The sequence below is a fragment of the Muntiacus reevesi genome, chromosome 5, assembly GCF_963930625.1.
Source record: "Muntiacus reevesi chromosome 5, mMunRee1.1, whole genome shotgun sequence".
NCBI classification, from domain to species: Eukaryota; Metazoa; Chordata; class Mammalia; order Artiodactyla; family Cervidae; genus Muntiacus; species Muntiacus reevesi.
Window position 1 is genome coordinate 12,604,937 of NC_089253.1, and position 23,573 is coordinate 12,628,509.

Consider the following 23,573-nt stretch of genomic DNA (forward strand, 5'->3'; position numbering starts at 1 on the left):
GGAAATTATAAAACATTTTGAGTTGAATGATAAAAACACTAACATACAAGTTTGGCCTCAGGAGAAAGTCTAAATAAAAGGTAAGACTTCGAATTCAACAGCTTATGAGTGGTAACTGTAGATGAGTGGAAAAATTCAACTGAAGAGTAGAAGGGCCAATAATAGAACACTAAGAGCCATCATCTTTTAAAAGGTAGGCAAATATGGAAGGAGTCAAGCATGATATAAGGGGATGATCAGGCAGTACTTCTAAGATCTGAGTAAGAAGGGACCCTACCTTAGTCCCTTGGGTCTGGAGTGGAACATTTCTACTGGCTGAAGCAATATTTCTTTCACATGATAATATGAGACTGAGCTGCCAGAATGGTGCTTTTAGGTGACTCTCACATTGGGCACAGGATGAATTCAGGGTTTTGGGCTACCAAACCATCGAAAGAAAGGAAATGTTCCAGGTAGATGACAAAGATTGCCAAATTGGACAATAAAAGAAAACCCAACTCATTTCTAAGACCTAAAGATACAGAAAGTTTTAAAACAAAACAAAACAAAACAAAACACCTACCTCTCACAAATATGAACAAAGGCAAAACTAACGTAGTACTTTAATAATTATATTTTAGGGAAAAAAGCATTAATAGCAATGAAACAGGACTTTAACCTTGAAATTGAGTTGTGTGGGTCTGTACTTTGGCTCCCATTGGTCTGTGTTTTCCAACTCTTGTACTGTCTCTGGTCTACAGACCCCAGATTTGTGAGGTTGGGGACATTGTTCTTAACTCTGTCTGCCTCCCATCACTAGCACCAGGGAGATCACTCTACCCTCTCTGCAGGTTCTGCACTGTGGGTAAGGACAGGCCATCTTATCTGAAGCCTTTCAAGACTGTTGCTCTTCTATGCCAACTGGCTCTTCCAATCAGTGTCCTCTCATTTCTCACTGACGGTGACATTTTGCTCTCTAGGCTTGGGCTTAAGCCTTACTGATGGAGAAATGGACATTCCTTGCACAAATGAAACCACTTTTCTTGCTTCACCTGTGTACCTCTGGATTATTCTTCCTGGGTGTGGCTAAGAGATCACAGTTTAGGAATGCAATAACTATAGCCTAAAAAGTTCAAGAGAAGACATGGTTAGAATGCGTATTCTATGTTTATGTTAGAAAAGTCCAGTGGCTAGGAAATGACTTATTATTCACATTTTCCTGTATTCTCTGGGTAAGACTTGCATTTTTGTTAATTATCGATGAAACAGAGTAATAATCTTTGTTACTGGAAGCCAGTACTCATAATGGCACAATGGATGCACCATCATGAGTAAAGATGTAACCAGCATTAAATAAATGATATTAGGGAACTATAGAGCTAAGATCTATATAGTTCAGTATAATAGTAACTGCATTACTACTCTAATCACAGTGGGAGATATGAAATTAGCCAGGAATGGCACATTTGATAATAAAGAACATGAAGAGATTATATCTTTGGCCTATATACTAGAAAGACCCTTCACATCACTGATTGGGCAATAAACATACACCTTTTCCTTATCCATTATTCTAAATATTCACAGACAAACCACTCTACCTTGTATGGGACCATGGGTTTTATAGTACATTTAAAAATCAAATTGTTTATAAAACCCCCGTAAAAACAAAACAGAAAACCCTGCAGGCATGCCTGATTAGAGTCTAGGAGAAACCAGAAACCACAACAATGTTATCTTGGAAATAGAGTGCAAAGAGATCAAATAGAATATGGAATGACAAATCCGTTGGATTAGAGGGTTAGAAAACTACCAGCACCATAGCCACTGGAGGTGGGGCTGCCGCTGCTAAGTCACTTCAGTCGTGTCCGACTGTGTGACCCCATAGATGGCAGCCCACCAGGCTCCCCATCCCTGCGACAGGTGGGGAGAGAATTTCAGTAGGTTGAGCAGTGAATGACATGAAATTTGACAGTAACTATTTTTTTTGGTCAAGACTAGCTATAAACAATATATAGCTATAAACAATATAAACAATAGTAGACAGAAATGCAGGAGCAACTATTACATGGAGTATCAAAAAGAATAATGAGTGAAATTGACTGCATATCATTCATGTCAATGTAGGGCAAAAACCACTATAATATTGTAATTAGCCTCCAACTAATAAAAATAAATGGAAAAAAAATTGAGTAAATACTGATGGAGAGTGGGAAAAACAGATTCATTTAACACCACTGGTAGACAACTGTAACTTTTTTTTTTTTTTTTTGGCCACGCTGTATGACTTGTGGGATCTTAGTTCCCCAAGCAGGGACTGAACCTCAGGTCCTCAGAGTGAAAGTGCAGAATCCTAACCACTGGACTTCCAGGGAATTCTCTAATACTGACTCTACTCTTTTTCTTTTGGCTGTGCTGAGTCTTCACAGCATGCTTGGGCTTATTTGCCCCATGGCATGTGGAAGTTTAGTTCCCTGAACAGGGATCAAATCTGCGTTCCCTCCGCTGGAAGGCAGATTCTTAACCACTGGACCACCAGCGAAGTCCTCTGACTCTTTACTCTTAAAAAAAATTACCTGAACAATAGAGATCTGGTGGGCAACATCTTAAGCAAGCAATCTTACTATCTGACATCACTAATAGTGGGACCACTTGACATTGTGTATCCTAATGTAATACAATGTGAAAGGCACAACATAAACCTATGAAATATCTCCGTCAAAACCCTAAATCTAATTATGTTCTAGAAAATGAGACGAGACATAACCGAAAACTGTGGAGTCATTTTAAAGAAATCCTTGGCTGGTGCCCAGGTTGGATGCATGAGACAAGTGCTCGGGGCTGGTGCATTGGGAAGACCCAGAGGGATTGGGTGGGGAGGGAGGTGGGAGGGGGGATTGGGATGGGGAATACATGTAAATCCATGGCTGATTCATGTCAATGTATGGCAAAACCCACTACAATACTGTAAAGTAATTAGCCTCCAACTAATAAAAGGAAAAAGAATAAAAAAAAAAATCCTCAGTAAACTTCAACAATTACAAGACAGTGCAGGGACAAGTAAAAAAACTTAAATATGGGCTAAACATTAGATAATATTGAAGCTGGGTATAATGGCAACAGCCCAAACAGAAAGACAGGAGGCGGTGTTCATTATTTTCTGAGATTACAGGATAAAAGTATTGGGTGAGGAGATACAGACAAGTCACTAAGCATGGGTGTGAGAAGGTAAGGGAATACCAGGTGATCTCCATGAAGTATGAGGCAAAGAGAGTAGGTTGGTTGGTGGTGTGGAGAGTGAAGATCTGGAGTAACTGCTGTGGCGAATGGCAAAAGCAACTGACAGGAGACACAAAAAATTTTATGGGGTGCATGGACTTCCCTGGTGGTACAGGGGATAAGAATTCGCCTGCCAGTGCAGAGGGCGAGGTTTTGGTCCCTGGTCTGGGAAGATTTCAAATACCACGGAGCAACTAAGCGCATGTGCCACAACTACTGAAGCCTGTGCATCTAGAGCCTCTGCAATGAGAAGCCACTGCAATGAGCAGCCTGTGCACCGCAATGAAGAGCAGCCCCTGCTCAGCCACTAGAGAAAACTTGTGCGCAGCAGACCTTCACAGGGCACAGGCGACATGATGCTAAGGACCTGAATGTCTAGAAACTATTCCTCATTTCTGCTCATTATTAGCCCTTTATCTTCCTATCATAGAACTCATTGATACTAATTGCTTGTTTATTCTTCTAGACCATGAGTTTCTTGAGGTAAAGGGCCTTGATTTTCATTTTTGAAATGAACCTAGCATAGCAGCTGGCATGTAGTAAAGCGAAGTTGCTCAGTTGTGTGTGACTTTGTAATCCCATGGACAGTATAGCCTAGCAGGCTCCTCCAAAGGATTCAACAAATACAGACTAAATCAAATAGCGACAGTTTCACATTTAATTCTGCCTTTATTGACCCTTCTTCTGATACAAAGCCCACAGATGCTGCTGGGTTAACTGATTTATCTACCATGCTCCCAAAGCAACATAAATGTAATATCCATTAAAAAGTTCCATCATTTTGTTTATTGTATTGTATTGAAATTGTCTATTATATTTCTGTCTTACCTAGTAGACTAAAATCTTTTGAGATCAGTGATCTTGTAGCTTTGTATCACAAACCCAACAGTAGTTGGCAGGCATTTTCTGATCCAAGCTGAACAACTAAGAAAGACTAAGCTTTGGTCTGCAAAAGCTTTATTTCTGCATGTATGTGTGATTTTAACAAATACTTTTAACAAGCAAAATTAACAATATTACTTAAGTACAATCAACAATACAAGATAAAGTGCCAAATTATCTGAAATCAGAGCATTCTGGATAAAATGCTGGGAAAAACAATGGGTTACCCTCATTTATAGGCATAATAGCACCTCTTTTCTATTTGCTTCCAGTCTTCAAAATGGTAAGAATGCTTTCCATGACACTGGAGGCAGGGTTTCCAAAGAGACAAACCTTTAAAAGCTCAGAAATTGGGTTTAGGTGAGATTTTGTGAGAACAATTCAGGAGACCAAGCACTTTTAGCTTCAGGTGCTGAAGGTGACCAATTTTCTGAAAATGGAAGGCAACATTTGACTTCTGCACAAGAACCATGTCCCAAAACTGACTCTTTAAAAATCCAGCCTGACCTTATATTGTTACAGTCAGGAGTTTTCTGTTTTATAACTGCTGCTGTAAGCATATTCTTTAAATTTAACTTCTTCTTAATTAAACATTTACCAGTTCTTAGGTTGACATATTTCAGTTTTTTTCTTGGTAACTCATTTTGATCAGGAGAATTATAAGCAGCATGGCATTTCTTTAGACCCATGGCCCGGAATCCAAGCATTTCTGAAGGAAATACTTTTTGTATGGTAGGAGGGACCCATTCGTCAGTATCAGTTTCAAGGCACTCAGTGACAGGATGGTTGTTGGAGACCTCTGGTGGTGTAATACCAGATACAGTAGGGCTTCTGGATTTCTGGCCAGGTGTCTTTATATTTTGTGGACAGATAGGGGTGGATTGCTGTGAGTCATTTGCAGAGGAAATCCTTGTTTTTTTATAGTTGGCATCAAGGTTCAAATTAAAGGCAGGTAATTTTTGGAAAGCTCCTTTCATCCCATGAATCCTACTTTGGTGGAATCCAATAACTGGAGTTGACTGTGAACACGGAACAAAGTCTTGGCTATATTCAAAATCATATTCTGAATCTGACTGAAAATGAGGTGGAGAGGGACAGGTTCTTGGATAGAGAGAGGCAGATGTGTTTTGCAACGATAATTTTTGTGATGACCGGCTGGAGTTTTCAGAAAGTGATCTCAGTGAAAAATCAGATTCTGTATGATGACTTTCTGCCAAAGACTTACCCCACTGTAATGAAATATCCTGTGACCTTTTAGTCATTTCTGTTACAATGTCCATCTCTTTATCATCGAAGAGATCCACAGAAGCATTGTAATTGCCTTCACGACCAGTAGAACAGTTCTGTGTTAGGTTATTACCAGTGTGTTCACAAAGCATTTCTCTCAATGTATTCATACTTCTATTTGGAGTACTCTGAAGAGTTTCTAAAGGATATGTGAGTTTCCTGCAAATTGTCAAACTGTTGCCCTGACTCTTTGGCCACCTACAGTATTGTTTATTTTCTAAGCTGGGAAAGTTGGAAACAACATTATACCTCCTAGAATGCAAAGTTTTCAACTTTTCACTCATTTCTTTTTCTCCACATCCATTATATTTGCTGCTGAGACAAGAATGGTCAGCCTCTGAAGTATTGTGCTTGCATGAAATTTCAGTCTCATGTGGTAGAATTCTCGTAGACTTAAGAGCAACTGTTGTGCCTGAGCCTTTTGAAGATGGAAACAGAGCTGACAAATGAACATTTGGTAAAGAATGTTCAGAAATGTCTCTTTTATTACCACTAAAAGAGAGAGCCTCTGCTGTGTTCTCAGGCTGTGATTCCTTATGAATGCTAGGACTTGGATTTGCTTCATGGCTGGAAAGGAAGTTATCTCTGCTGGAGTTTGCTTTGACTATTGCTGGTGGTGACCTTAAGGCTATAGGTGGTGTATGCAAGGCTCCAGGGGCTCTTTGTGGGGTCAATGATAACCTGCTGTAGTCCACATGTAGTTTACTGATGTCATTATCTAGATGACATTTCCTGCTACTGGCATCTGTCTGGTTTATAGCGATTTCACTTTCGATTGCTACCAGAAATTTGTTTAGGCTTTCAGAGAGTGGCAGGTCATCCCAGATCTCGAGGTCACAGTCCTGGGAACTACTGGGTCTTTCCTCAAGTCTGAGTGATAAAGACGGATAACACATACATCTCTGCTGAAAGCTAGGGGGCGTATCTACCTCCTGATTCTGGTGACATGTTATCTCATGCTGAGAATATATATTTTTAACTTCTACTGCACTGTGCAAGGATTTTGTATTCCTAGGTTCAAATGGCTCCTGTACTTTCATAGGGAATAAATTAGAGCCAGGAACTCCAATTTCATGATGATTGCTATGAACTGCACTTGGCTGATTAGCCTGTAGGCCAAGTTCTTCATCTAACTTTTGTGCTGAACTCTTTTTGTCCATATGTGAAACAAGGCTCCATGAACCCTGAATGGTATCAAGGCAGCTACTGGAACCAGTGGCCTCTGCAGAGGAGATGCACTTTCTGTTCTGGTGAAGAGTACCACTGGCCTCGCTTTGTTCCGAAGCTGAAAAATCATCATCTGTTAGTTGTGAAAGAACAGAAGTCAGTTGTAGTGATAGCTGCCAGAATCCTGAAAAATAATCTTTGCCATGGGGCTCAAAACAATAAGAACTGCTGTTAGGGCCACATAAGCTGCTGAGATCGCTATTCGAACTTTCTAAAGCAAGTAAGTGGCTATTAGGTGTCTGGGAGCCACAGTGAAGTTTCCTGACAGCAGAAAGCTGCAAAAGCCGACGGAAATAGTCAATGACAGTGAAGCCTACAACACTTGGGTCTGGTGGAATCATCTGGCAAGCTACGAGTGCTTTAACTACTCTCTTGTGGTCTGAGCACTGCTCTGGGAAGTTACTGGAACCTGAACCTTTTCCATGCTGATTTTCAAAATTCTGTGAAAGAAGTAAATGAATTTAAATGAGAATAATTTTTTTCCCTTTGACTTAAACACGAAACAGGGATATAAAAGGTTAAAACAGATGTAGCTATAACTCCCACACCCATAATTTCAATTCCTCTAGCATGATAGGGTTATATAGCAAATTGTAATTATGGGGAAGTAAACCTTGGAGTAAAGAGACTTGTCTTCAAATTCTGTTTCGAACATTTCCTAATGTGGGGACTTTGGATAAGTTATTAGGAGCCTCAGTTTCTTCATTTATAAAATAAGGATAAAAAGGCAGGATTATTGTATTAGCAATAACACACAAAAAATTGTGGTGCTTAGCAAATAGTAGTTGCTCAATAAATGGTAGTTACTATTACATTTCTCACTAACTTCCATAAACTTTGAATGTTTAAAGGAATGTTATATTATTTAAAAAAAAGTAGAAAAAAAGGCATCTAAGATTTTAACAAAGAAAATCTCTGTAGCTCCTAGTTTCAACTTCCCTTTGGGTTTTCTCACTGTTCAGCTGTGAAGTGCTCTGTTCCCTTTTTTAAAACCCTGATTGCAATACAGGCAAAATATTTATTTGCTCCCGTTAGCATACAAGAGACAGAAAATGATTATTCCTTAAGAGTCAGCACATTCTTTAGACTTTTTTCTACAGTCACTTTTATATTTAACATCATCTTTCCTAACCTATTCTTAGAGTTATCAGTCCTCAGTTACTTTGCTTTCAATGTTACTTCACTCCTTCTCTTTGTAGATAAAAGAGTTGATTAAAGTTTTACTATAGAATCTAAACCAAATTTAGAGAGTACTGCTGCTGCTGCTAAGTCACTTCAGTCGTGTCTGACTCTGTGTGATCCCATAGACGGCAGTCCACCAGACTCCCCCATCCCTGGGATTCTCCAGGCAAGAACACTGGAGTGGGTTGCCATTTCCTTCTCCAATGTGTGAAAGTGAAAACTGAAAGTGAAGTCGCTCAGTCGTGTCCGACTCTTAGCGACCCCATGGACCGCAGCCTACCAGGCTCCTCCATCCATGGGATTTTCCAGGCAAGAGTACTGGAGTGGGGTGTCACTGCCTTCTCCATTAGAGTACAGTAAATACCAAATATCAAAACAAAATATCTAGCACTTGTGAATATATAATAAATTTAGATTTCTAAAGCTCTGAAAGTCTTTCAACAGGGCTCTTCTAGCTTTTGAAAGAAGATCTTGTCATATACATAATGTTTTAAAGGATCATCTATAGCCTATTTTTATGTAGTTTAAAGGGTTTCTACAGGCTCTCACGTTTAAGACTCCTAAAAGCTACTTAGAAAATTAAAATAGTTTCATTACAATGGAAATATTAGCATAACACTAAGAACAAAACTAGTCTCAATTACCGTCACTCCAAAAATAAAGTTTTGTCCAACAAAGCAAGTTTCCACTGCTTTAGTTAATAGGTTTTGAGTTGTATCACTGTCCAGAGTTTCTGGAATTTCACTGGGATCCTGAATGTACCTTAATTGAAAAGAAAATAAAAAATGGGAAAGCATGAAACTTTTGAGTTACAGATAGAAAAAAGAAATGTGACTTTAACAGCTAGGTGTTTTGTTCCCTCTAGATTCCTATTGCCTAGAAAGACAAAAGCAGTTGATCAAGTGTGAATAAAGTAGATGCCTGTCTAGTAATCAGGCCCAGCAATTATTCTCAAAGCGGCAGTGGGAGAAGTGGTGGGATCTTTAGCCCTTCTCCTCAATGCAGAAGGAAGTCTATCCTCATCACTGGCAATCCTGGCTGTGGTTCTTGGCTTTTCCTTTCTTCAAATCAGTTTGCTCACAGCTACAAGCAGATGGACAGAGATTTTCTCTTTCTCTCTATACATTTACATTGTCAGGACAACATCTTAACAGGTTCAATTATGCAGATGAAGTTGCAATGCAAATGAAATAAATGACAAAATTTCAACTTCTGATATGTAAATATTCCTTCAAATAGCTTTTTCCACCTCAAGAGACCTTAGCCACTTGATTTGAATAATCCTTCAGTTGGAAATGATTTTACTTTCTTCATCTATATTTCTCTAACTTGTATTAAAGTTTTGTAATTTAATACTCTAATTACAGTTTAGTTGGTCTGAATAAAAGGAGCATGGTTTAACATCACCACAATATGTATTCAGGAAATAAACGTCTTTCTCTTTCTTTCTTATCTTTTTAAATGAACTGATAATTTGAGGTCAAGTTATCATCTTTTTACTAAATGCATATTATTTTAAAAACACGTATCTTCAAACCTGACGTACATGACTAGGAAAAATAATGCTTTAAATATTCTTACCTGTGCAAACCAGTGGCTGTGAGACCAAAAAATGCATCTAAGCAACTTCCAAATACAGTAATGCCAAATAATTTGTTTGATTCTGCAACTTTTAAGGAAAGCTTGTATCTGTAAATGGCATTTTCAGCTTCACCAGTAGAGCCACATTTTGGACAATTAGACCTGGAAAAGTGCAGGGAAAAAAGAGATTTTCGCTAACTTTTTTTGTGATGTAAAATAAATCTGGCAAAGTAAAGATTAAAAATATTTTCTGTACAAAATGTACAACTTACATTCTAAAATGATTTCAGATCAACCTCTTTTGAATTTTCTCTATTTATAAGTTACTTTCACTGGCGGGGGCAAACTAAATATAGTGAAGTAAATGCCACACCAAGACCTAAAATTTAAAGTCTATCTTCTGTTAAAAGAACAATGAGTAATCTTTAAATATTTATAAGCAAAGTTCCTAGTCATATTTTTCTCACTATAATAAGGATAACTTAACTTTTAAAAAATTCATTGAAGTATGTTGAGAATTTATTAGATTACAGAAACTAGGTACAAAACATCTTGTTTAACTTGTGTTACAATTATGACCAAAGGCTTTCTTATAAGAAAATACTGTGTGTCAAGTGTAACACTACTGTAACGTACTAGTTCTCTGGTCTCGGAATACATACTGAGATCTTTAAACTTAAACTTACTCATCTGTGAAATCCAGGATTGAAGAAGGATAAAATGAGGCAAAGTATAAGAAAAGAATGTTAAAGAGTCTAGTACAGATCTTGTCAAATTAATGTGGTTAGTCTGCTTCTATCTCATAATTAAATATTGGTTTACTGCCACTTCTGCTTATGTTTCCCCCTTTTCTAGTTGTTTGTACTATTTTGGTATATGTGCTGCCAAAGTGAGCACTAGTTGTTTGTATTATTTTGGAATTCTGCTATCCATCTTTAACATTCTTAATTTAGCAAACTGAACTCTTAAAACATCTGTGGTAATGGTTAATCCTAGAATGTTTTTTCTTCATGTCCCTAATGATTTGGCTTAAAAAAAGTGGAAAAGTGCAAACAGAAAATAATGTTAAAACATAGTTGTATAAATTTGATTGCTTCCAGATAGGCACAAGGGGGAGCCTAAATTCCATGACTCACAAGGTGACTATTTTCAACAAAGGTTAATCTTTCATATAAGTTACTGTTTCGCCCTCATTACATCTGTGCTAATTATTTTTTTATCCACAATGATAATGGAGAGGTGACAATCCATTCATATAATCTTAACCAAACTGGCTGGAGTCTGTGTAGTATTCTGGTCATAGAATAAAGTAAAGGTAATCCACTAACCAGGGTGATAAAACCTTACTAGTACCAAGCTCTAGTGAAATGAATTAGTGTTTAAAATGTTTTAAACATATATTAAAACTTCTTCAAAAATTATATATTAATAATGCATTCAGGTCTAATGCAAAATTCTTAGCAAATCTTAGAATTAATATGCACCAGTGTTTTACAATTTACAAACATTTTCACAACCAAGGTAAGAGAAACCCAAGTAAGACGGTAGGTAATGAAAGAAGGCATCAGAGGGCAGACAGACTGAAACCACAATCACAGAAAATTAGCCAATCTGATCACATGGACCACAGCCTTGGCTAACTCAATGAAACTAGGCCATGCTGTGTGGGGCCACCCAAGACGGTCAGGTCATGGTGGAGAGGTCTGACAAAATGTGACCCACTGGAGAAGGGAACGGCAAACCACTTCAGTATTCTTGCCTTGAGAACCCCATGAACAGTATGAAAAGGCAAAAAGATAGGACACTGAAAGATGAACTCCCCAGATTGGTAGGTGCCCAATACGCTACTAGAGATCAGTGGAGAAATAACTCCAGAAAGAATGAAGAGATGGAGCCAAAGCAAAAACAACACCCAGCTGTGGATGGGACTGGTGATAGAAGCAAGGTTCGATGCTGTAAAGAGCAATATTGCATAGGAACCTGGAATGTTAGGTCCATGAATCAAGGCAAATTGGAAGTGGTCAAACAGCAGATGGCAAGAGTAAACATCGACATTCTAGGAATCAGCAAACTAAAATGGACTGGAATGGGTGAATTTAACTCAGATGACCATTATATCTACTACTGTGGGCAGGAATCCCTTAGAAGGAATGGAGTAGCCATTATAGTTAACAAAAGAGTCTGAAATGCAGTACTTGGATGCAATCTCAAAAATGACAGATTGATCTCAGTTCATTTCCAAGGCAAACCATTCAATATCACGGTAATCCAAACCTATGCCCCAACCAGTAACGCTGAAGAAGCGGAAGTTGAACGGTTTTATGAAGACCTACAAGACCTTTTAGAACTAACACCCAAAAAAGATGTCCTTTTCATTATAGGGGACTGGAATGTAAACGTAGGAAGTCAAGAAACACCTGGAATAACAGGCACATTTGGCCTTGGAGTACAGAATGAAGAAGGGCAAAGGCTAATAGAGTTTTGCCAAGAGAACACACTGGTCATAGCAAACACCCTCTTCCAACAACACAAGAGACGACTCTACACGTGGACATCACCAGATAGCCAACACTGACTGATTATATCCTTTGCAGCCAAAGATGGAGAAGCTTTATACAGTCAGCAAAAACAAGACCAGGAGCTGATTGTGACGTAGATCATGAACTCCTTATTGCCAAATTCAGACTTAAAGTGAAGAAAGTGGGGAAAACCACTAGACCATTCAGGTATGACCTAAATCAAATCCCTTATGACTATGCAGCGGAAGTGAGAAATAGATTTAAGGGACTAGATCTGATAGACAGAGTGCCTGATAAACTATGGATGGAGGCTCGTGACATTGTACAGGAGACAGGGATCAAGACCATCCCCAAGAAAAAGAAATGCAAAAAAGCAAAATGGCTGTCTGAGGAGGCCTTACAAATAGCTGTGAAAAGAGAAGCGAAAAGCAAAGGAGAAAAGGAAAGGTATTCCCATTTGAATAAGGAGTTCCAAAGAATAGCAAGGTGAGATAAAAAAGCCTTCCTCAGCGATCAATGCAAAGAAACAGAGGAAAACAATAGAATGAGAAAGACTAGAGATCTCTTCAAGAATATTAGAGATATCAAGGGAACATTTCATGCAAAGATGGGCTCAATAAAGGACAGAAATGGTATGGGCCTAACAGAAGCAGAAGATATTAAGAGGTGGCAAGAATACACAGAAGAACTGTACAAAAAAGATCTTCACGACTCAGATAATCACGATGGTGTGATCACTCATCTAGAGCCAGACATCCTGGAATGTGAAGTCAAGTGCTTCTTAGGAAGCATCACTATGAACAAAGCTAGTGGAGGTGATGGAATTCCAGCTGAGCTATTTCAAATCCTAAAATATGATGCTGTGAAGGTGCTGCATTCAACATGTCAGCAAATTTGGAAAACTCAGCAGTGGCCACAGGAGTGGAAAAGGTCAGTTTTCATTCCAATCCCTAAGAAAGGCAATGCCAAAGAATGCTCAAACTACCACACAATTGCACTCATCTCACATGCTAGTAAAGTAATGCTCAAAATTCTCCAAGACAGGCTTCAGCAATACATGAACTGCGAACCTTCAGATGTTCAAGTTGGTTTTAGAAAAGGCAGAGGAACCAGAGATCAAATTGCCAACATCCGCTGGATCATTGAAAAAGCAAGAGAATTCCAGAAAAACATCTATTTCTGCTTTATTGCTATTACCGCCAAAGCCTTTGACTGTGTGGATCACAATAAACTGGAAAATTCTTCAAGAGATGGGAATACCAGATCACCTGACCTGTCTCTTGAGAAACTTGTATGCAAGTCAGGAAGCAAATTAGAACTGGACATGGAACAACAGACTTGTTCCAAATAGGAAAAAGAGTATGTCAGGGTATATATTGTCACCCTGCTTATTTAACTTATATGCAGAGTACATCATGAGAAACACTGGGATGGAGGAAGCACAAGTTGGAATCAAGATTGCTGGGAGAAATATCAATAACCTCAGATATGCAGATGACACCACCCTTATGGCAGAAAGTGAAGAACTAAAGAGCCTCTTGATGAAAGTGAAAGAGGAGAGTGAAAAAGTTGGCTTAACGCTCAACATTCAGAAAACTAAGATCATGGCATCCAGTCCCATCACTTCGTGGCAAATAAATTGGGAAACAGTGGCTGACTTTATTTTTCTGGACGCCAAAATCACTGCAGACGGTGACTCCAGTCATGAAATTAAAAGACACTTACTCCTTGGAAGGAAAGTTATGACCAACCTAGAAAGCATATTAAAAAGCAGAGACATTACATAAAGGTCCGTCTAGTCAAGGCTATGGTTTTTCCAGTAGTCAAGTATGGATGTGAGAGTTGGACTATAAAGAAAGCTGAGCGCCGAAGAATTGATGCTTTTGAACTGTGGTGTTGGAGAAGACTCTTGAGAGTCCCTTGGACTGCAAAGAGATCAAATCAGTCCATCCTAAAGGAGATCAGTCCTGGGTGTTCATTGGAAGTACTGATGCTGAAGCTGAAACTCCAAATACTTTGGCCACCTGACACAAAGAGCTGACTCATTTGAAAAGACCCTGATGCTAGGAAAGATTGAGGGCAGGAGAAGGGGATACCAGAGGATGAGATGGTTGGATGGCATCACCAACTCAATGGACATAGGTTTGGGTGGACTCTGGGAGTTGGTGATGGACAGGGAGGCCTGGTGTGCTGCAGTCATGGGGTTGCAAAGAATCGGACACGACCTAGTGACTGAACTGAACTCACATATTTTGTTTTTGATAGGTAAACAGGGCATTTACACCCATTCACAAAACTGGGAAATTGGGGTGAATTGTCACCCAAGGTGACAAAGTTAGTGATTTTTATGTTGAGATCCAAGGCTTTGGATTCTTTGCCGGGAGTTCTTTCTTGGATTATAACTATAAGTATGGTATGGTTAAGAATGAACTATGTTATAAATAGAGAGTATCAATGATAGCCTAAGAAAGACCAGGATCAGCACATTACCAGCATAATGTATTATTAGCAATAATGAATATATATACTAAATTATATATTTTTATATTATATGTAATATGAAGGTATTTATTTATGCAGTTTCCTTTAATCTTTTTGGGAATAAGCTAAGCCTGAACTGAAATAAATGTTAGTGTGGAGTAATATAGATCAGAGCTTTACAAACTTCAATATGCAAACCAATCACCTAGGGATCTTGTTAAAATGAAGATCGTAATTCACTATGTCTGGGACAAGGCCCAAGATTCTGCATTTCTAACAAGCTCCCAGGTGATGCCAATGTAGCTGTTCCTCAGACCACATTTTGAAAAGCAAGGGTAGAGACAACACATTCAAATCACAGTCCCTGGTTTAATTTCTAGAGGCACTCCTATATCCAAAACGTCACTTGTTATGGAATAGCAGTGCTGCACTGAATATGCCAGCAAATTTGGAAAACTCAGCAGTGGCCACAGGTCTGGAAAAGGTCAGTTTTCATTCCAATCCCAAAGAAAAGCAATGCCAAAGAATGCTCAAATTACTGTAGAATTGCACTCATTTCACATTACCAAGATTATGCTCAAAATCCTTCAAGTCAGGCTTCACCAGTACATGAACTGAGAACCTCCAGATGTGCAAGCTGGATTTAGAAAAGGCAGAGAAACCAGAGATCAAATTGCCTACGTCTGTTGGATCACAGAAAAAGGAAGGCAATTCCAAAAACACATCTACTTTAGTTTCAATGATTATGCTAAAGCCTTTGACTATGTGGATTATGGCAAACTAGAAAATTCTCAGAGATGAGAATACCAGATCACCTTTCCTGTCTCCTGAGAAACCTGTATGCAGGTCAAGCAGCAACAGTTAGAACTGGACTTGGAACAACTGAGTGGTTCAAAGTTGGGAAAGGAGTACATCAATGCTGTGTATTGTCACCCTGCTTATTTAACTTATATACAGAGTATATCATGTGAAATGCCAGACTGGATGACTCACAAGCTGGAATCAAGATTGCCAGGAAAAATATCATCTCAGATATGCAGAAGATGGCACTTTAATGAAAGAAATCAAAGAGGAACTAAAGGGCTTCTTGATGAGGGTGAAAAGGAGAGTGAAAAAGCAGGTTTAAAACTCAACATTCAAAAAACTAAGATCATGGCATCCAGTCCCATCACTTCATGGCAAATAGATGGGGAAACAATGGAAATAGTTGCAGATTTTATTTTCTTGGGCTCCAAAATCATGGACGGTGACTGCAGCCATCAAATTAAAAGACAATGGTTCCTTGGAAGGTAAGCTATGATAAGCCAAGACAGCATATTAAAAAGCAAAGACATCACTTTGCGACAAAGGTCTATATAGTCAAAGCTATGGTTTTTTCAGTAGTCATGTACAGATGTTGAGAGTTGGACCATAATGAAGGCTAAGCGCCAAAGAATTGATGCTTTCAAACTGTGATGCTGGAGAAGATTCTTCAGAGTCCCTTGGACTGTAAGATCAAACCAGTCAATCCTAAGGGAAATCAATCCTGAATATTCATTGGAAGGACTGATGCTGAAGCTGAAGATACAATACTCTGGCCCCCTAATGTGAAGATATGACTTGTTGGAAAAGATTTTGATGATGAGAAAGATTGAGGGCAAAAGGAGAAAAAGGCAGCAGAGGATGAGGTAATTAGAGCGTTACCAACTCAATGGACATGAATTTGAGCAAACTTCAGGAGTCAGTGAAGGACAGGGAAGCCTGGCATGTTGTAATCCAGGGCTGCAAAGAAACAGACATAACTTGGCAACTAAACAACAATTACTAGTTTGAGCTGGGTGGATGGCTTATATGGACAAATGAGTTGCCTTCTTCGCTCGTAATTTATGTATATGTAAGTTTGTTCCTGAAAGATGATGCTGTGAAGGTGCTGCATTCAACATGCCAGCAAATTTGTAAAACTCAGCAGTGGCCACAGGAGTGGAAAAGGTCAGTTTTCATTCCAATCCCTAAGAAAGGCAATGCCAAAGAATGCTCAAACTACCACACAATTGCACTCATCTCACATGCTAGTAAAGTAATGTTCAAAATTCTCCAAGACAGGCTTCAGCAATACATGAACCGTGAACTTCCAGATGTTCAAGCTGGTTTTAGAAAAGGCAGAGGAACCAGAGATCAAATTGCCAACATCCGCTGGATCATCAAAAAAGCAAGAGAGTTCCAGAAAAACATCTATTTCTGCTTTATTAACTATGCCAAAGCCTTTGATTGTGTGGATCACAATAAACTGTGGAAAATTCTTCAAGAGATGGGAATACCAGACCACTTGACATGCCTCTTGAGAAACCTATATGCAGGTCAGGAAGCAACAGTTAGAACTGGACATGGAACAATAGGCTGGTTCCAAATAGGAAAAGGAGTACATTAAGGCTGTATATTGTCACCCTGCTTATTTAACTTGTATGCAGAGTACATTATGAGAAAATGCTGGGCTGGAAGAAGCACAAGCTGGAATCAAGATTGCTGGGAGAAATATCAATAACCTCAGATATGCAGATGACACCACTCTTATGGCAGAAAGTGAAGAGGAACTAAAAAGCCTCTTGATGAAAGTGAAAGAGGAGAGTGAAAAAGTTGGCTTAATGCTCATCATTCAGAAAACTAAGATCATGGCATCTGGTCCCATCACTTCATGGGAAATAAGTGGGGAAACAGTGGAAACAGTGTCAGGCTTTATTTTTTTGGGCTCCAAAGTCACTGCAGATGGTGATTGCAGCCATGAAATTAAAAGACGCTTACTCCTTGGAAGGAAAGTTATGACCAACCTAAATAGCATATTAAAAAGCAGATATATTACTTTGCCAACAAAGGTCCGTCTAGTCAAGGCTATTGTTTTTCCAGTGGTCATGTATGGATGTGAGAGTTGGACTGTGAAGAAAGCTGAGTGCTGAAAAATTGATGCTTTTGGACTGTGGTCGTGGACTGCAAGGAGATCCAACCAGTCCATCCTAAAGATCAGTCCTGGGTGTTCATTGGAAGGACTGATGCTGAAGCTGAAACTCAATACTTTGGCCACCTCATGCCAAGAGTTGACTCATTTGAAAAGACCCTGATGCTGGGAGGGATTGGGGGCTGGAGGAGGAGACAACAGAGGATGAGATGGCTGGATGGCATCACTGACTCAATGGACATGAATTTGAGTAGACTCCGGGAGTTGGTGATGGACAAGGAGGCCTGGTGTGCTGCAGTTCATGGGGTCGTAAAGAGTTGGACACGACTGAGTGACTGAACTGAAGTTTGTTCCTTCATATGACATTATCACATTCACATACACACCACACCCATATATATGATAATCTTCTCAAATGAAGGACCAAACTTAAAAAAGATTTTGAGGGTTCGTTTAAGTATTGATTTATTTGGCTGTGTTAGTTCTTAGCTGCAGCAAGCAGGCTTCTTTGTAGTAGTGGTGTGAGGCCTCTAGGGCATGCAGGCTCAGTAGTTGTAGTGTGCAGGCTTAGTTGCCCCACTGCACGTGGGATCTTACTTCCCTGACCAGGGATCAAGCCCGCATCCCCTGCATTGGAAGGCAGATTCTTAACCACCTTCCCTGGACAACAGGGAAGTTCCCCCCAAGCTAACTTTATACAGCTGACCCTTGAACAACACATGTTTGAACTGCAGGGGTGTACTTATCCATGGATTTCCTCCCCCCCATCCCCCCAACAGTGAACACTATGGTACTGTATATTCTGTGGTTGGCTGAATTCTTGTATTTTCCTTCTCACACTTTCAGGCTTTATTTTTACCTTTTGGAGATCAGGATTATCCGAGAAAAGCACTTTTGACATGAAGGATATATAAAACTAGAATTCTGGAGAGCAAGAACTGAGGCAAGAAGAAATTTTCTTCTTCTATTCATGTGTTCTCACTGTGGCCTGCAAAACAAAGTAGCCCTGGGATGAAAGGCAAATCTTTAATTGCATGTGAATATCTCATTTCTTAGGAAAATCACCTAACCTTCACTACAAAGTCAATAAATGTTTTTTGTAGTAAGTGTCAGTATATTGGAAAACTAATTTTCTTCTTCTACATAGATAAGAAAGTAAGACTTAAAACAGAGTAGCTCAAGCAAATATCGGGTTTTTTAATAAACATTCTACCGTGGTAATTCAAGAAAGGTATCATTTAACTTCTTTCAACATCTTTATAAGAAGAGCTATACAGAACTTGTTTCTACCATTAACAGGAAAGAACATAAATGAACTTACATGAATGTTTAAACCTGTATTGGTGGGAAACCGTTCTTTTCAGCAGGAAAAAATCACTTCATTAGATTTTAGTATTTGGTCTGAGTACATTTTTGTATAACCTGAAGAGGGAAAAAAAGACATTTTAGAGTGTACAAATAGAAAAATAAAAATCAAAGAAGAGTTCAAAGTGCTTTATGAGCCTTGTTTAAAACACATCAGAGAAGTAAAACAATAAAATAACAATTCACCTCTTTTATATTTTCTTTTTAAAAATTCAAATGTTGGTTTATCAAAAATTTTAAAACTGATTAGTTTATATATAGCATAATGTAAATGCTCTGAAATAAATGTCTCTGTAGATGTTCAAGATAAAGCTGTATCAATAAATTTTCATTTGCAAACACATGGCAAAATCTTTCAATTTCTGAAAATGGATGAAACATTCTGAGACCGGCATCAGCAAATTTTGATAAAGTGGAAGTCATTAGTTTAAAAATCATAAAACAATCTTTTACATATAGCTCATCCTGAGGATGATGACAAATTTATAAGTGTGATTTTGGAATGGATATCTTAAAGTGACACTAATTCTGTCTCTCAACCAGAATATTTCTGTGAAAATAAAATCTTGCCACTGAAGGCAGTTAAGATGGAAACTTACAAAGATTACAGACAAATGGATTTACATAAATCACTGATTTATGTTATTAAAGGGGGTAATAGGAAACAAACAAAAAAAGAAAAAACAAAGACATTTCACCTTGCTTAATTCTTGTTGAAGTCATTGCTTTTGTACCCTTAGGCATACACAACTAATAAGGTTCTACCAAAACCAGATACGTATTCCTAGATTTGGCTGCCACCTTAGGCCACATGGCAATCTTTAAGGATAAGGCAGAGGAGGTGACATAGTGGAAAGGGAGGCCAGGGAACACTGCTATTATCAGTGCTACTGACGTCAAGTTCCTTCTTACCAAGCAGCAAATGATGGAATGTATGTCAGCAAAGGCATCTTTTCCAAACATCTCCAAAATCCAGTTTGGGTACAGTGTTAATATGGTGGTACAGCTACCTATGTGCAGAAAAGTGAAGTGTTAATCGTTCAGTCATATCTGACTCTTTGCAACTCCATGGACTGTAGACCACCAGGCTCCTCTATCCATGGGATTCTTCAGGCAAGAATACTGGAGTGGGTTGCCATTTCCTCCTCCAGAGAATCTTCCTGATCCAGGGATTGAACCTGTGTCTCCTGCATTGCAGGCAGATTCTTTACCATAAGCCACAACAGAAGCCCATATATGAGCTAGGGGGGATAAAACAGGGCAAAACTCCCTCCTGAAAATGTGGTCTTTTATCTGCTTAAAATCTTGTAGTTTGAAATGAAGCCTCAATTCTCCACAATGCCTGTAAGGCCTTAACTCATCCAGCACTACCTCTCTGACCACACCTTGTCCCACTTGCCCTCTTTAATCACTACACTTCAAGCCATGCCAGCCTTCTTTCTGCTCCTTAAATGCACAAAATAACTTCTCTTTTCAGGCTTCTGTTCTTACTTTTCTCTTTGTCTATAAAGCTTTTCCCTTAGTTTTTCAAATAGTTGGCTCTCATCCTCATCATTAAATCTTTAATGTTACCCTGTAGAGAGCCCCTTTTCATTTCAATAAATACTCTCTTCTGCTTGGTTTCCATATCATCCATTTTATTCCTTTATGGTACTAATCACACTTGTGAAATATGCCATCATGAAAATGTATATATCAGATGATACATGCTCCCTTGTTTCTGTTAGTTCTACCCTCATTAGTCTGAAAGTTTCATGAGGATGGGGGCCTGGTCTATCAAGTCACTAGTAAATAATAAACACACATAAGCAGAAATATTTGGGAATTAATTTCTAAATTAATTGTGCAAGCACTAATCACTATATTTTTAAAGGCAAGAAGTTGGTTAAATTGTTATTATTTAAGGGTTTATTGCCCTCTAGTGGAGAAATAAGTATGTTCAGAAAACAATGGGTAAATTTGAGAACTGAAATGAAATAGGTCATTAAGGTATTTTTATTATTTGCGTTTCACTTGGTAAACTCAGCAAACAGCAAAAAGACTTTCCATCCACTGGCAGTGGACAAATATGAAATCAGATCCTTTTAGGCAGTCACTATAGTCATTCCCTTGGCTGTTTCCATAGTATTTCCTTATGATTCTTCTCATCTAGTTTGTTTTGTGTCTCTCTCTAGTGCCTGACTTAAGGTATTGAATCCATGTTTGATGGAAAACTGAATGAAGCATGAGGAATGAGCAAATACTAAAGTTAGGAAAACATGATCACAGACTTGGGGACAATTCCATATGTGGTGTCTATCTGCGGTTTATCTTTCTTCTTGATTTTATTGGGGAGGTGGTGATACAGCGTTACATTGCTTTCAGTTCCACCACAGTCAACAAACCATATTCCAATTTAATAAGTTCAATATGTGCTCAGTCGCGCCTGATTCTGTGGCCCCATGGACATAGCCCGCCAGGTGCTTCTGTCCATGGAATTTTTCAGGCGAGAATACCATAGCAGGTTGTCATTTCCTATTCCAGGAGATCTTCCAGACCCAGGGATCGAACCTGCGACTCTTGTGTTTCCTGCATCAGCAGGCAGATTCTTTACTACTAGTGTCACCTGTGAAGTCCAAGTTCAAATATACTTACTTATTTATCAATTATTTATTGTGCAGTTGATAAATACCAGGTGATGGGAATAATATAAGTGATGAACAAAATAGACAAGGTCCTTACCTGGTCACTAGATCTATAGCTTAGTAAGAGATAGGTGGAAAATTCTATACAGGAAAAGTACATTATACCATGAGAAAATATAATAGGGGGACTGATTCAGTCTAAGACTATGGACAAGGATGAAAGCACTCCTTTAAAAAACTGGCCCACACTTCTAACGGCATACAGAAAAGAAGATGTGACTAACTCCTCTCCCTTTCTTCATTCCTCCTCAAACTGCTCTTGCTTTGCAAGAAAATCTTTGTCATTCTGTTGCTCTCAGATTTCCCATTTCATATATTATAGGACAGACTCCTCAGCTATGGAAAGGGTAGTTATTTTGAGTTGCTTTATTAAAGCTGTCTAATAGCCTCCCTCTAAGAGTGCATACTTTGTCTAATCTTTCTAATGGCAGTCATAACAAGTCCTTGAGAAATGATCTTCTGACATTAAAATGAAAATTCTGGAAAAGGGAGAGGAAGGCAGGAGATTAAAAAAAAAATCAAATAAACAAAAAACAGACAAAACCTCTTTTGTTTGGAGAAATAATGATGAAAAATATTTTAAAAACACTACTCAGGAAACTCTTAGTGAGTGTCAAGCACAGTTTGTTCATTGCACTTATGACAGGTAAAGTTCCAGAGATGGGGAAGGGGACAGGGTTAGAGATAGAAAGAAAAAAATCATCTCATGCAGCTGTCCTTTCTGAACACATTCCAGCAACACTAGCCTTTTCTTAGTTTCTTGAACATTAAGATGCTAAGTTCTTTCCTGCTTTAAGGCCTTCACATAACCTGTTCACTCTGGAATTTTCTTCCTTTCTTCTATTGCATGGTTAGATCATTCTCATCTTCTAGGCCTCAATTTAAGTGTCAATTCCTCAGAGGCCTTCCCAGACAAACCTAACTCAAATATATTCCACTTCACTCTTTTTAAATCCACACATAAAAAGTTTAAGTTCCATTAGGAAGGAATCTCACATCTTGTTCACCATTGTGATCCTAATACCTAGAAGTTCTTGGCACAGAGGGAGACGCTTAAAAACTATCTGTAGAATGAGTAAGTAACTACTGGGTTCTTTGTGACCCAATTTTGCAGGATGACGAAAGGCTTCCTGATTTAGAAAGCTTCATAAATTGAGACCTAAAGAATGAGTAAGAACTAGGTGGAATGGGATTCAGAAGGAGTCTGAAGGTGAGGGAGAATGGTGTATTTGAGGGACTCAAAAGGATATTCCATGTGGTTGGAGCACAGGGCTGGAGAGGTGGAAAAACAAAGTTGGAGTACTAGGCAAAGGCCAGACAAGAAGGGCCCCGTTAACCACGTTAAGGAGTTTAGACTTAAACCTGAGGGCAAACAGGAGCGACCAAAGGAAAGGTTTTTTAATGGGGAGTGCCCTGATCAGATCTGTACTTTATCAGCCTAGCAACATGGAGACTGTATTGGAACGTAAGGAAATTGAAAGAACCAGCTGGGAGGCTACAGTCATAGTTAGGAAACTGTTGTGCTGAACCAAAGTAAAACTGGCGAGAAGTGTATGGATTGAGATATTCAAGAGGTTGGTATGGCTTGATGTGAGAGACAAGGAAGGTACCTAGAAAACTTGTTTCTGGTTTGAACACCCTGCTCAGTTGAAGCACTTGTCCCTCTGAGTCATCAAAGCAGTTTGGAAAAGATCCCTTTTTAGCAGATACTACTGGGCATAGCAGCCAGCTGTGTACGAACCTCCGAGCAACTCAAAATTTGCAGTAGCACCTTTTCCTCCCTGTATTTCGGGTTCCAGACACTTACCCGTTTCCAGGCCGATGGCACACACAGACGCTCTCTGATTGACTGCAACAGCACCGTCTAAAATGAAAAGAACAGACCTTCTCACTCTTCTACTCTCATAACCGCCCTTTTATGGAAGAGACTGACTCCTGAAAAAACAACGTAGAATGCTCTGAGGCTCACTCAGAACGACGTTTAGGGGTCTTCTTAGGAGTCTCCGGCCCTTGTTCCCCGAGAATCTCCTCCCGCACCTCCTCACCTGAGGTAGAAGACCAGGAACCTGCCCGGGCGAAGCTCAGTGACGCGGACCCCCAGGACTCAAGCGGCAAGAGAGTGTCTGCCAATCGAATCTCCCGCGCTTCCTTCCGCCGGAAGTGACGCCATGACTGTCT

General features: G+C 39.1%; 1 protein-coding gene across 4 annotated transcripts; it reads right to left on the minus strand.

Annotated features, from left to right (window-relative positions):
• Nucleotides 1-3,907: 3,907 nt before the first annotated feature.
• On the minus strand, nt 3,908-23,548 carry DDIAS (DNA damage induced apoptosis suppressor). Of its 4 annotated transcripts, none has more exons than XM_065936989.1 (8): nt 23,441-23,548; nt 23,203-23,330; nt 19,624-19,721; nt 18,668-18,768; nt 18,206-18,334; nt 9,418-9,579; nt 8,481-8,598; nt 3,908-7,094 (listed from the first exon to the last, which is right to left on the minus strand). In XM_065936989.1, the coding sequence occupies exons 5-8, from the start codon at nt 18,316-18,318 to the stop codon at nt 4,497-4,499; spliced, it is 2,991 nt and encodes a 996-aa protein (XP_065793061.1). In that variant the 5' UTR covers nt 18,319-18,334; nt 18,668-18,768; nt 19,624-19,721; nt 23,203-23,330; nt 23,441-23,548; the 3' UTR covers nt 3,908-4,496. The 4 variants fall into 4 exon arrangements, with proteins under 4 accessions (XP_065793061.1, XP_065793062.1, XP_065793063.1 ...); XM_065936990.1 differs by having other exon boundaries at nt 23,203-23,259; nt 23,441-23,513; XM_065936991.1 differs by lacking the exon at nt 19,624-19,721.
• Nucleotides 23,549-23,573: the final 25 nt, after the last annotated feature.